Consider the following 15,245-nt stretch of genomic DNA (forward strand, 5'->3'; position numbering starts at 1 on the left):
CTTTCTTGGCCCAGGCTCCTGCCGCAGCGACCCTGCAGGCTCAGACGCAGTCTCCTGTCGTGTCTGTGGGCTTGGTGCGGGCTCGCAGCGGTAGGCCGGAGGGACACCGCGGCCCAGGCCACACGGGAGCGGGGACCGAGCATCCCTCTGGCCCGCTGCTCTGTGAACCTGGCAAACACGGTCTCTGGGGCTGAGGTCACGCGCCCAGTGCGCTGTCCGCTAGAGACGGGGGCCGGGGAGGCGGGGGCGAGAAGGAGTCTTTGCCCCCCACCCACACACTGACGCGGCCTGCGGCTGCAGAATTCCTGCGTCAGGCGCTCCTCCAGTCCCCTCCCGGCCCCTCGTCCCCTGACGTCACCGACATGCTCTCTGCGGAGCTGGCTCCCGGCCTGGGAGGGGGGTACGCGGGGGAAAGCCTGAAGGAAGGAGGCGGAGGGGTCCGCGCCAGGACGCAGACGTCCACACTGCCAGCCCTCGGGTTCAGTACCGCCTTCGTTCCACAGTGTCCATTTGATGGAGCCCTCTGTGAGCCCGGGAGATCAACAGCCAGTAAGAGGCAGCCTCTAGGTTTTTAAAAGCTCAGGTCTCCTGGCTCCGCAGGGGCTGAGGCTCCTCCATGACACCGCCCTCCTGAGAGTGACCCCTTGAGAGGAGTGAGTGAACACGGGTGAGAAAGGGGGGGGGGGGGGCGGGGGTCGTGAGTTAGGACGGGAGTGCAGGGAGGGGAAAAACAGCAACATCTTTCTCGCTGTATGTGGGTGGGGGAGCTGGGCTGAGGGGCAGAGAGGAGCTTCAGAGACATCTTTCTTAAACTGCTTGTTTAAACTGTGGGTAGGTATATGGGGGAGTCTTCGGGTGGCGCAAAGAGTTAAGGTCGGCAACTAACTGAAAGGATGGGGGCCCGAGTCTACCCAGAGGTGCCTCCGAAGAAACGCATGGAGATCTACTTCCAAAAAACCAGCCGCTGACACACATGGGATCGCGATGAGTGAGACCAGTTGTCTACTCAAGGGCAAAATGGCTTTTTAGGTTTATGAGAGTTTAATTTTTTATTGCTTTACCTTCTATATCCTTCCATGAGCTTTACATATTCTTTTAAATTATGAATTAAACCGTTTTAATTGAAAATTAAATACAGAAGATTGAGCTGAGACTGTCCAGGATAGACATTGTGTCTGGTCACCTATATCCACGTCCAGGTTTTGTGTGGCAGTGCGCACCCTCGTACATATATCTGTGTAATTGCTACTCTTACTTCTGTGAGGAAAATTATTAAGGGAGGGATAGAACCAGTCCCAATTCTAGCTTAGTAGAAGGTGATGGACATTGAAAAAGATAAACGTAAAAGGAAAAGGAAACAAGAGACTATGGAAGAGAACGCAAGAAGAGGTGAAGACCTATGGAATTGGATGTTTGTGATATTGATCAGTTTCCAGGTCAGGCCGTTCATCTGCAGGAGGTGTGCCGTACACCACGCCTGTCATCCTCTTTCCTGTTCGTTCTCCCGGGGAATCCATAAAGTGTATTCCCTAAGCTCAGACGCTTATTCTAGTTAGGAGACTTGAAATCAAACCGTTACACCATGTGGTGCAACAGCCTTGGTGAATCCCCTGCTCACCTTCCGTCCCAAACTAAGACAGACTAGGAAGAAAGGCCTGGTGATCTACTTCCAAAAATTAGTCCGTGAAAGCCCTGTGGATCCCAACAGAGCATTGTCTGACGTCGTGCGGGAAGATGAGTCCTCAGGGTTGGAAGACACTCAGAATACCCAGTGCGAAAGCCCAGGTTGGGTTCCATGGGCTCTTTGTGGAAGGGGCTACAGGTCGGACCTGGGGGACCTTCTGCTTTGGTTCCAGCAAGCTAAAAGGGGAGAGTAGACCCAGGGAGAGAAAGCAGGAACCAGGCTCAAGGACCGTTCGGCCTCTAGCTATCAGGGAGAGAAACAGAAGGGAATACAAAGCTTTCCCCCTAGCTGTCCATTTGCACTCACCCAGCCAGGACAGCAAGCAGGCAGGACTCTGGTCAGGCAGGAAGAGGCAGCCTCGGGTTCCAAGTCAAGTGCCGGAGTCACTGACGGCTGGTTAAAGTGGGAGCAGGACCAGCCACTAGGTTCAGGCCGCAGAGGAGGACTTCATAGTCATCTTAGGCAAAGTCACGACCTGACGGAGATAAAGGAAGAGTTTTTGGGCCAGTGAGGGAGGTACAGTTACTCCACCTTGTTATGTTAGTTGCCATCAAGTTGGCTGTCACTCATGGCGACCCCATGTAGAAGAAAACAAAATGTTGCCCAGTGCTGCGCCATCTTCACGATGGTTGGTGTGCTCAGGTCCGTGGTTGTGGCCACTGTGTATTTTGAGTGTCTGCCAACCCAGGAAACTCATCTTCCAGGACTGTATCAGTCAGCGTTCTGTCATGATCCACAGGGTTTCCTTTGCCTAATTTTTGGAAGTACATCACCAGGCTTTTCTTCCTAGCCTGGAAGCTCAGCTGAAACCTGTCCCCCATGGGTGACCCTGCTGATATTTGGAATACTGGTGGCATAGCTTCCCTCATCAGAGCAGCACACAAGCTACCGCAGCACGACTGACAGATGGGGGAGATGATCCATCTATCCAGGCGTTTATATGCCCAGTCATTAATGTGTGTTTGTCTGCTTGATTGAACATGTATCACCTCTGTTGTCTGTAACTGTGATAGTAGCTCATAGCAGCAATCTGAGGTGCACAGCCTGTGTAAAGGCACAGCGTCAGCATGTCGACATGCTGCCTCCATAGATTTAAAAGTCTGGTATTTAACAAGCTTACACAGGCCGGTATTTAAGAACATGTGCTCCAGCACCAAACGGCCTGGTTTGAATCCTGGGTGCACCGTTTACCATAGGTGTGACTAAGTAAGAAGTAAGTTCCCTGGGTATCAGTTTTTCCCACCCATCTCTAACATGGAAATATTGGGTAATGACAGTACATACTTCATATGCTTATTGTCAGCATTAAATAATTCATGTAAAGAGCTTATAATAGTACCTGCAACCTACATGTTATCAGGAGGGACCAGTCCCTGGAAGAGGATATCCTGCTTGGTAAAGTAGAGGGTCAAGAAAAAAGAGGAAGATCCTCAAGAAGATGGATTGACAAAAGGGCTGCAACAGCGGGCTCAACCATAACGATTGTGAGGATGACACAGGACGGAGCAGTGTTTCGTTCTATTGTACATAGGGTTACTGTGAGTTGAAACCCACACCGCGGCACCTAACAACAACAGCTACCACCACCACTATTATCATTATGACTGTTGTCCATACAAAAATGAGTTCATGCCCTACATATGGCAGTGACTTGCAGCTTTCATTTAAAATGTATCTAGGATGTTCTTCTGGTAGATGCAAACTAGATTTCAGTCACCCTGTTTCATAGCTACGGGATGGATATTCTATACTACACTTCAGCACCTTTATGCCACACCCCCAGCATTGGTCAGACAAAGACCAAAACTGCCATCTTACGTGCGGGAAAGAAGATGGTCAGAGAGAAGGGGCCTGGGGTCCCAGCCAACCCCTTCCCCTCGGCCTCCCACTCAAGCCCGGGAAACAGATAGAAGGAGAAGACTTGAAGAACCCCCTCCTCTTCGTCCTTCTCCTCTGCTGCTCAATCTCCACACTGTGTATCCCTGTCACTTCTCCAGGGACACCTCTCCCATGCACTAGCTTAAAGGGTGACTCCTGAGATGCAATGCGAGTCCCGCTCCAGGTGTGCGCAGACTGTGAGAAAAGGTCTGATGGCAGCCTGTCTGGGGTGTGGATTGTGCGCAGCTGAGGCTGTGCCACAGGGCGTCATGGTGGGTGCCTTGGAATGTCTGGGGGTCTGTGGAGTTGGATAGGTGTGGGTATGGGCTAAAGATCCTGTATCCCTGGGAATCAAAAATGAACCTGGGAGTCTTGTGTGCCGTGTCTCTGTCGTCTTGTCCTCAGGCTGTCGTTCGTCTACTTCTGTGTCTAGGTTCCGTGTGGCAGTGGGCTCCCTGTACACAGATCTGTATCACGGCCACTCCTGTTTCCCTAAGGAAAGTTATTAGGAGAGAGACTGCGGAGTCTTAAGATAGGCACACCTTTGAAACTGAGTCACCTCCACCAGATTCCTTTCCAGAAGGACCGCAGAGGTTGCCAGTCCTTCCAGCAGAAGGGGAGCCTTTCCAGCATTGGACATGATCAGTCTTCATCGTGGGCTCCTTTCCTCTTCTTCCCCCGTCCTTCTCTTTCCTCCAGTTTTGTGGGAATGGGACACACTCATATTTTCATCCCCTTGGCTTCTGGTGAGATTGAGCATGTTGTCATAGGCTGATTGGCCATTTACATTTCCTTTTTCTTGTGTATCTCCTAGCAGTATAGGATTTCAACAGATGGAAAGATATGGGAGAGGGAAGGAAAATTTAAAATGGAAGCTGGCATGTGGGGGCGGGGCAGGGGCCACAAGTGCACCGAGGGAGGGGGCAGGAGCTGAAGATCTAAATATCATGACAAGTGCTCAGCTGTCCCCCTGGGCGAAGGGGAAGCACTGGGGCTTCTTTCCTGGGAGAAAGCACCATCAGAGTGGTTCTGGCAGAGTAGAGGCGAGACCAGAGTGGCCACTTAGGAACTGGGTCACTTTAACCCATTACAGTGGAGTAGATTCCAACTCATAGCGATCCTGTAGGACAGAGTAGGACAGCCCCACAGGGTTTCCAAGGAGGGGCTGGTGGATTCCAACTGCCGACCTTTTGGTAAGCAGCCAAGCTCTTAACCACTGCACCACCAGGGTTCCAGGTCAATGAGGGCATCCGTAAGCACAGTGGTAGAATTCTTGGCATCCACGCAGGAGACCCGGGTTCAATTCTTGGTCATTGCAATTCATGCACAGCCACCCCCTGACTGTTAATGCAAACCAAAAAAAACCAAACCCAGTGCCATCGAGTCGATTCCGACCCTTTGGTTAGCAGCTGTAGCACTTAACCACTATCCCACCAGGGTTTCCACTGTAAAGGCAACTTAACCTAAAAGGTCACTTTCGGCCTGGGATATCTAAGGACTGAGCTAGGCTAGTGCTCTGTGACTGGAGATGTGGGGGAGGGCATTGACAGGGCTCATGCCTAGGTGGCAGTGGGCTCAGGGGGACAGTGTGACCCTGCGCACTAGTGCTTGCATCTGACTGTGCCTGGGAGCCAGGAGTGGCGGGTGGGGGACAGCTGTGTGCTGGGCGGGTCTTCTCAGCAGCTCTCGGTGGTAGGCATGCCGCCTTTAGCAGCCAGAGACACAGTGCTTAGGTCCCTTACCTGAGAGGAACGACTTTGGAGGAAAACAATCAATTTAGGACTTCTTCACTGTTGTTGTGTGCCATCGAGTCGATTCCAACCCGTAGCAATCCTGTGTGACAGAGTAGAACTGCCCCCATAGGGTTTCCTAGGCTGTAATCTTCACTGGAGCAGATCTCCAGGTCTTTCTTGAGCAGAGCTGCTGGGTAAGTTCGAATCACCGACCTTTCAGTTAGCAGCCAAGCACTTAACCACTGTGCCACCAGGGTTCCTTTCTTTAGTTTTAGAGACCAGCTAAAAGCGGTAGTCTTGAGTTCATCAGTGACACCAGACCCAGGCCCTCCACCTGCAGCCTGGCCACCCAAAGACCCAGGGCGTGGGCCAGGAGCTTCGACGGCCTGCAGAAATGCTTGAGAACTAAGTACGGCGAGCGTCACTGTCAGCACAGATGTTAGCGTCAGGCCTGAGTGTTGTTATCTGCTGAATAGATAGAACAAGGTAGTGATTCTGGGGAGAAGGGAGAGGAGAAGCAGGATCCGGCAGGGTCTCCTCCTCCTACCTTTTGACTGGACTTGATGGGGAGCTGGAGGAGAATGCAGCTTTGGCTCCCAAGTTATGAAAACTATAAAATCAAAGTCATTAAATGTTTAATTCAGCATTTGTAAAATCTGACATTAGGTTAGTTTTTTTTCCACTTTGTGAGAATTTCCTTACTCACATGCTTAAATTAAATGGTTTACTCTTAGCCAAGTAATTAAAAGGGAATATGTATGTGTGTGCCCATGTGTAATGTATAGGCGTGCTGTTGTTGTTGGGTGCCATTGAGTTGATTCCGACTCATATCTACCCTCTGTACAACAGAAGGAAACACTGCCCAGTCCCGTGCCATCCTCACAACTGTTGCTGTGCTTGAGCCCATCGTTGCAGCCACTGTGTCAGTCCATCTTCTCGAGGGTCTTCCTCTTTTTCGCTGACCCTCTACTTTACCAAGCATGATATCCTTCTCCAGGGACTGATCCCTCCTGACAACGTGTCCAAGTATGTGAAATGAAGTCTTGCCATCCTTGTTTCTAAGGAGCATTCTAGCTGTACCTCTTCCAAGACAGATTGTTCTTCTGGCAGTCCATGGTATATTCAATATTCTTCACCACCATCATAATTTGAAGGCGTCAATTCTTCTCTGGTTTTTCTTATTCATTGTCCAGCTTTCGCATGCACATGAGGCGATTGAAAACACCGTGGCTTGGGTCAGGCGCACCTTAGTCCTCAAAGTGACATCTTTGCTTCTTAACACTTTAAAAAGGTCTCTTGCAAGCAGATTTGCCTAATGCAGTGTCTTAGTCATCTAATGCTGATATAACAGAAATACCACAAGTGGGTAGCTTTAACAAAGAGAAATTTATTTCTTCACGGTAAAGTAGGCTAAAAATTCAAATTCAGGGCGTCGGCTCCAGGGGAAGGCTTTTTCTCTCTGTTGGTCTCATTTCTCTCTGTTGGCCCTCATCAGTCTTCCCCCTGGACTAGGAGCTTTTCCATGCAGGGACCCGGAGTCCAAAGGGCGCACTCTGCCCCCAGTGCTTCTTTGTGGTATGAAGTCCTCCTCTCTGCTCACTTCCCTTTCATTTTTATCTCTTGAGAGATAAAAGGTGGTGCAGCCCATACCCCAGAGAAACTCCCTGTACACTGGATCAGGGATGTGACCTGGGTAAGAGTAGTGGTCAATCCCACCCTAATCCTCTTTAACGTAAAATTACAATCAAAAAATGGAGGACAAACACACAATACTGGGAAGCATGGCCTAACCAAGTTGACATATATTTTGGGGAGACAGATTTCAATCCATGACATGGAATACGTCATTTGATTTCTTGACTGCTGCTTCCATGGATGTTGATTGTGGAGCCAAGTAAAATGAAATTCTTGACAACTTCAATCTTTTCTCCATTTATCGTGATGTTGCTTATTGGTCCAGGTGTGAGGATTTTTGTTTTCTTTATGCTGAAGTGTAATCCATACTGAAGGCTGTAGTCTTTGACCTTCATCAGTAAATGCTTCAAGTCCTTTTCACTTTCACCAAGCAAGGTGGTGTCATCTGCATATCACAGGTTGTATAATGAGTCTTCCTCCAATCCTGTTGCCATGTTCTTCTTCCTATAGTCTAGCTTCTTGGATTATTTGCTCAGCATAGAGATTGAATAAGTGTGATGGAAGGATACAGCCCTGACACACACGCACATGTGTATAAATAATTGAATACTGGTTGAAAGGCACTTGGCCTGTGTTCTTTCCTTTAACCCACAGAACGGCCCTATGTGGTAGACACCATTACCCTACTTAGTCAGGAAACTGTCTGAGCTGTGTTGCCTAAGTCCCAGTTAGGATACCCCAGACAAGCTAACTCCAGAGTGTTGGCATGCAACCACAATGCCATATTACCTGCGGGTGAGCGTGTTCTCTGAAATGGGCAGAGCAGAAGGCCCACAGATGGAAATGAAGGAGCAGTGCATTCTCAGAAGTGGTTGGGGAAGGACAGAAAGCGAGTGTCCTGTGAGGCTGGGGACAGTGAAGCTGGCCCAGGCCCTAAGCATTAGAGGTGGTGGGACCCCAGGGCAGCCCAGTGGACAGTGATGACGGGAAGACCTGGGTGTTCTGGCTCTGGAGATGCTCTGTCTTTGGCGGCGCCACCATTCAGCACAGTGCAGACAGTGAGGTCATGCTGTGGGGCACCCTGGGGGTGGGGAGGGAGATGGGGGTGGGCTGGTGGTGAAGAAGGAGGGATGTTGGTGAACACACATTCACAGATGTGCGCATCAGTTCTCTGCTGCGTCCCAGTGCAGTAAGACCCTGTCACCACTTCATTGTGTGTTACCTCCACTTCCGGTGGTCTGGGTCCTAGATCCAGCCCAGAGAATTTCTCCTCCTCTGTAACCTTCCCTGAGAGCCCAGACTTCTTGGACTAAAGTACTGGGTTCCCTAAAGTGGAATTAATACAAGCACGTGGGCACAAAGTGGGCAGGGTGAGAGAGCATGCTGCACCCCCTCATTCCTTCCTCTGTGATGGAAACGTAGAGGACCGGCACTATGGGGTCCCCTGGGTTGCAGACACCCTGGCAAGTGCTGAGTCATTGGTCACGTTAGTTTCACCTGCATAATGGGAAGACTCGCCTAGGCTAGCGGGGGAGGGGCTGCTCTGCTAGCCTGCTTGTCTGTTTTCCACCCACTGAGTCTCCGCCTCCCTCTGCAGAAGCCGGTACAGCCATGGCGACTCCCTCTGCTGCCTTTGAGGCCCTCATGAACGGGGTGACAAGCTGGGATGTCCCTGAAGATGCCATCCCCTGTGAACTGCTTCTGACTGGAGAGGCTGCCTTCCCGGTGATGGTGAACGACGTGGGCCAGGTCCTCATCGCTGCCTCCTCCTATGGCCGTGGCCGCCTGGTGGTGGTGTCCCACGAGGACTACCTGGTGGAGGCTCAGCTGACGCCCTTTCTCCTCAATGCAGTGGGCTGGTTGTGCTCCTCCCCTGGGGCCCCCATTGGTGTTCACCCATCCCTTGCACCTTTGGCCAAAATCCTTGAGGGCTCCAACTTGGAGTCCAAGATAGAGCCGGAAGTCAAAGACTCCCTGGGGGTTTACTGCATCGATGCCTACAATGAGACCATGACTGAGAAGTTGGTCCAGTTTGTGAAGCGGGGAGGGGGCTTGCTCATTGGGGGCCAGGCCTGGGACTGGGCCAGCCAGGGCGATGATGAAAGGGTCCTGTTTACCTTCCCTGGGAACCTCGTCACCAGTGTGGCTGGCGTGTACTTCACCGACAACAAAGGGGACACGAGTTTCTTCAAGGTCTCTAAGAAGATGCCCAAGATCCCCGTGTTAGTCAGGTGAGTCCATGAGCGGGTGGGGAGCAGCCTCACATGCAGGTAGCTCCCAGGCCATGGGAGGAGAATTGGGCACTAGACATGGATTTATCCTAAATCATCAACTACCAAACCAAAAACCAAACCCATTGCCGTCGAGTCAATTCCGACTCTTAGTGACCCTAGATTTTAAAAATACCCCAAGGCACAGAAACGGCAAGGTATTCATTGTGGCCGCCTCCTTAGACTACAATTCTGCTCATAAATGTGATTGGTGATTCTTCATAATCTTCAAAATTACATTTGATTCAATGCATGTGACTGCAATGTGTTATTGTTTTGTTGTTCTTGTTGTGTTAATTGCCATCTGGTCAACTCATGGCGACCCCATGTGTACAGAGTAGAATTGCTCCATAGGGTTTTCAAGAATATGACCTTTGAGAACCAGATCACCAGGTCTGTCTTCTGAGGCACCTCTGGGTGGGTTTGAACGGCTTAACCATAGTCAAGCGCTTAACCATTTGCATCACCCAGGGACTCCCATCTGCTGTGTGTATCACTTATTTATTGAATCACTTGCCTACTGTTAAGCAGAGACCTTGGTGGCATAGTGGTTAAGAGTTTGGCTACTAACCAAGAGGTCGGCAGTTCAGATCCACCAGACGCTTCTTGGAAATACTATGGGGCAGTTCTACTCTGTCCTATAGGGTAGCTGTGAGTTGGAATTAACTCGATGGCAATGAGTTTGGTTTGGTTTTTGTACTGTTGAGTTTTTGAATGGTTCTTCACACTTGTTGTAACAGGTGGTACTGTATAAAGTATCTTCAAATTATTGTAGAAATACTAGACAATGCAAGCCACCAAGATGCTTCTGGGAGAACCCAAGAAAGTTAAGACTATCCCCATCACAGGTTGAATGAGGTTCAGGGTGAAAGCCCCATGGGTTTGGTTAGTCTGCCAAAGTGTCTGGTTATTTTTTAACTCTCATTTGAACACATGCATGTGAATTAAGACATTTTAAGCCACATTTTTGCACATTTCTTACTGGTCCATATTAAGTCCTAAATTAGATCTTGGGGTCTCCTCAACCTTCTAAAAGATTAAACTGTCGGCAAGTTTTGTCAAGTTGACTGAAATTTTTGTTAGAACAAGATATTACTTTGACAATCAGAAAAATGAAGTCTTCAGTAAGTTATGAGAAGATCCACTTCTGGCACGGTGAGAACGCCAAGAGTAAGGGACACTCACCCCACAGTGACTGCTGCAGCTAATGCTCATCCCTGTCCCCTGCATGGCAGACAATTCCCTGGACATTTCTACTCTCCCATCTGCTTGTTCCTCGATGGCCTCCACTGCACCTCCAGGTCTGAGGACAGTGGCTGTATAGCACATATATATGGCATGCCACAGTTGAATTGTTCCATAATTCATTTAACCACTCACCTGTTAGTACATGTTTAGGCTAGTTCCTATTTTTTTTTTCTTATACATAAAAATACAGTGAATACCCTTTCATCACAAACCGTAGGTCTGATTATACCTACTGAGTTATAAATACTTGTTAGATACCTCTAGAAGAAACATTTTATTTAAAAAAAAATTCCAAACATATACAGAAGTAGAAAATAGAACAATGAACCCATCTATGCCCATCATTTAATCTGTTGCTGTCAGTCAATTCCAACTCGTAACAACCCTATAGGACAGAGTATACCTACCCCATAGGGTTTCCAAGGCTGTATATGTTTTGTTTTAAACAGAGAAGAAAACTGAGGGTCTGATGGGTTAAGTAATTCCACATGGCTGTAACTCGAATGTGGACTACAAACCCAAGTCTGTCGGACCCTAAAATGCCTGTTCTTTTTTTTCATTTTTTGGATCCACCACGTGTCTGTCAGTTTCTCATACTGTGGGGGCTTGCATGTTGCTATGATGCTGGAAGCTGTGCCACCGATATTCAGATACAAACAGAGTCACCCAGGGCGGACAGGTTTCAGCTGAGCTTCCAGACTAAGACAGACTAGGAGGAAGGATCCAGCCTTCTACTTCTGAAAAGAATTAGCCAGTGAAAACCTTATGAATAGCAGTGAAACATTCTCTGATATAGTGCCAGAAGATGAGCCCCCCAGGTTGGAAGGCACTCAAAAGACGACTGGGGAAGAGCTGCCTCCTCAAAGCAGAGTCAGCCTTAATGACATGGATGGAGTCAAGCTTTCGGGACCTTCGTTTGCTGATGTGGCATGACTCAAAATGAGAAGAAACAGCTGTAAACATCCATTAATAATCAGAATGTGGAATGTACTAAGTATGAATCTAGGAAAACTGGAAGTCATTAAAAACAAAATGGAATGCATAAACATCCATGTCCTAGGCATTAGTGAGCTGAAATGGACTGGTATTGGCCATTTTGAATCAGACAATCTTATGGTCTACTATGCCAGGAAAGACAACTTGAAGAGCAATGGTGTTGCATTCACTGTCAAAAAGAACATTTCAAGATCTATCCTGAAGTATAACACTGTCAGTGATAGGATAATATCCATACACCTACAAAGAAGACCAGTTAATATGACTATTATTCAAATTTATGTACCAACCACTAAGGGCACAGATGAAGAAATTAAAGATTTTTACCAGCTGCTGTAGTCTGAAATTGATTGAACATCCAATCAGAACACATTGATAATTACTCGTGATTGGAATGCGAAAGTTGGAAATGAAGAAGGGTTGGTAGTTGGAAAATATGGCCTTGGTGATAGAAATGATGCTGGAGATCACATGATATAATCTTGCAAAACTAATGACTTCTTAATTGTGCACACTTTTTTTCACCAACATAAACAGTGACAATATACACACAAAACCTCACCAGATGGAATGCACAGGAATCAAATTGACAAACTGTGGGAAAAGACGATGGAAAAGCTCAACATGACCAGTCAGAACAAGGCCAGGGACCAACCGCAGAACAGACCATCGACCAACCACAGAACAGACCATCAATTGCTCATATGCAAGTTCAAGTCAAAACTGAAGAAAATTAAAACAAGTCAACGAGAGCCAAAGTACGACCTTGATTATATCCCACCCGAATTTGGAGACCATCTCAAGAATAGATGTGATGCGTTGAAGACTAATGACAGAAGAGCAGACGAGTTATGGAATGACATGAAGGACATCATCCATGAAGACTGCAAGAAGTCATTAAAAAGACAAGAAAGAAAGAAAAGACCCAGATGGATGTCAGAAGAGACTCTGAAACTTGCTCTTAAACATGGAGTAGCTAAAGCAAAAGGAAGAAATGATGAAGTAAAAGAACTGGATAGAAGATTTCAAAGGGTGGCCCAAGAAGACAAAGTATTACGATGACATGTGCAAAGAACTGGGGATAGAAAACTAAAAGGGAAGAACACGCTTGCATTTCTCAAGCTGAAAGAACCGAAGAAAAAATTTCAAGCCTTGAGTTGCAGTAGTGAAGTACTTCATGGGGGAAAATATTAAATGACACAGGAAGCATCAAAAGAAGATGGAAGGATGGGAGAGGGGTATTCACTAATTAGATAGTAGATAACTGCTTTAGGTGAAGGGAAAGACAACACACAATACAGGGGAGGTCAGCACAGCTGGACTAAACCAAAAGCAAAGAAGTTTCCTGAGTAAACTGAATGCTTCGAAGGCCAACATACCAGGGGCAGGGGTTTGGGGACCATGGTTTCAGGGGACATGTAAGTCAACTGGCATAATAAAATCTATTAAGAAAACATTCTGCATCCCACTTTGAAGAGTAGTGTCTGGGGTCTTAAATGCTAGCAAGCAGCCATCTAAGATGCATCAATGAGTCTCAGCCCACCTGGATCAAAGGAGAATGAAGAACACCAAGGACACAAGGTAATTACAAGCCCAGGAGACAGAAAGGGCCGCATGAACCAGAGACTACATCATCCTGAGACCAGAAGAACTAGATGGTGCCTGGCTACAACCGATGACTGCCCTGACAGGGAACACAACAGAGAACCCCTGAGGGAGCAAGAGAGCAGTGGGATGCAGACCCCAAATTCTCATAAGACCAGACTTAATGGTCTGACTGAGACTGGAAGGACCCCGGTGGTCATGGCCCCCAGACCTTCTGTTGGCCCAGGACAGGAACCATTCCCAAAGTCAACTCTTCAGACATGGATTGGACTGGACAGTGGGTTGGAGAGGGATGCTGGTGAGGAGTGAGCTTCTTGGATTAGGTGGACACTTGAGACTATGTTGGCTTGTCCTATCTGGAGGGGAGATGAGAGGGTAGAGGGGGTGAGAAGCTGGCAGAATGGACATGAAAAAAGAGAGTGGAGGGAGAGAGTGGGCTGTCTCATTAGGGGGAGAGTAATTGGGAGTATGTAGCAAGGCGTATACAAGTTTTTGTGTGAGAGACTGACTTGATTTGTAAACTTTCACTTAAAGCACAATAAAAATTATATTAAAAAAAAAAAAGAAGAAGATGGAAAGAATACACTGAGTCATTAGACCAAAAGAATTGGTCGACGTTCAGCCATTTCAAGAGGTAGCGTATGATCAGGAACCTTTGGTACTGAAGGAAGAAGTCCGAGTGGCACTGAAGGCATTGGTGAAAAACAAACCTCCAGGAGTTGACAGAAGATCAATTGAAATCTTTCAACAAACAGATGCAGCGCTGGAAGTACTCACTGGTCTATGCCAAGAAATTTGGAAGACAGCTACCTGGCCAACTGGCTGGAAGAGGTCCATATTTAAGCCCATTCCAAAGAAAGGCGATCCAACTGAATGTGGAAATTATTGAACAATGTCATTAATATCACAGGCAAGTAAAATTTTGATGAAGATCATTAAAAAACAACTGCAACAGTATATTGACAGGGAACTGCCAGAAATTCAGGCCAGATTGAGAAGAGGATGTGGAACCAAGAATATCATTGCTGATGTCAGATGGATTCTGGTTGAAACCAGAGACTACAAGAAAGATGTTTACCTGTGTTTTATTGACTGCAAAGGCATTCAACTGTGGATCGTAAGAAATTATGGATAACATTTGTGAAGGATGGGAATTCCAGAATGCTTAATTGTCCTTATGAGGAACCTGTACATAGATCAAGAGGCAGTTGTTCTCACAGAACAAGGGGATACTGTGTGGTTTAAAGTCAGGAAAGGTGTGCGGCAGGGTTGTATCCTTTCACCATACCTATTCAATCTGTATGCTGAACAAACAATACAGAAGAATGGGCATCAGGATTGGAAGAAGCCTCATTAATGACCTACATTATGCAGATGACACAACCGTGCTTGTTGAAAGTGAAAAGAACTTGAACCACTTACTGATGAAAATCAAAGACCATAGCCTTCAGTATGGATTACACCTCAACATAAAGAAAACAAAAATCCTCACAACTGGATCAATAAGCAACAATTCTATGAAAGGAGAAAAGATGGAAGTTGTCAAGGATTTCATTTTACTTGGCTCCATAATCAACACCCACGGAAGCAGCAGTCAAGAAATCAAAAGACACATTGCATTGGGCAAATCTGCTGCAAAAAGACCTCTTTAAAGTGTTGAAAACCAAAGACATCACCTTGAAGACTAAAGTGTGCCTGACCCAAACCATCGTGTTTTCAATCACCTCATATGCATGCGAAAGCTGGACAACGAATAAGGAAGACCAAAGAAGAATTGATGCCTTTGAATTGTGGCATTGGCAAAGAATATTGAATATACCACGGACTTTTAAAAGAGTGAACAAATCTGTCTTGGAAGAAGTGCAACCAGAGTGCTCTTTAGAAGCAAGGATGGTAAGACTATGTCTTACATACTTTGGACATGTTGCCAGGAGGGTCAGTCCCTGGAGAAGGACATCATGCTGGTAAAGTAGAGATTCAGCAAAAAAGAGGAAGACCCTCATCGAGATGGATTGACACAGTGGCTGTAACAATGGGCTCAAGCATAACAACAATTGTGGGGATGGTGCAGTACCAGGCAATGTTCCATTCTGTTTTTCATAGGGTCACTGAATCAGAACTGACTCATGGCACCTAGCAACAACAACAATCTTTGGATGAAATGTGAACCTCAGGAGTGACTTTATTACTGGGCTA

At 47.3% G+C, this 15,245-nt stretch overlaps 1 protein-coding gene across 4 annotated transcripts in view; it reads left to right on the plus strand.

The window, feature by feature from the left end:
* The window catches only part of TCAF1 (TRPM8 channel associated factor 1), a 57,798-nt gene that overhangs the window by 22,998 nt on the left and 19,555 nt on the right, over positions 1–15,245 (plus strand). For 3 of the 4 annotated variants that reach the window (XM_064289604.1, XM_010600125.3, XM_003420545.4), the window contains exon 2: positions 8,528–9,161. In XM_064289604.1, coding sequence (XP_064145674.1) covers positions 8,542–9,161 — 620 coding nt within the window. In that variant the 5' untranslated portion in view covers positions 8,528–8,541. Of the gene's footprint in view, positions 1–423; positions 668–8,527; positions 9,162–15,245 lie in introns of those variants that run through there. The other variant, XM_023539577.2, reaches the window with a different exon arrangement.

Source organism: Loxodonta africana, chromosome 8, assembly GCF_030014295.1.
Source record: "Loxodonta africana isolate mLoxAfr1 chromosome 8, mLoxAfr1.hap2, whole genome shotgun sequence".
Classification (NCBI taxonomy): Eukaryota; Metazoa; Chordata; class Mammalia; order Proboscidea; family Elephantidae; genus Loxodonta; species Loxodonta africana.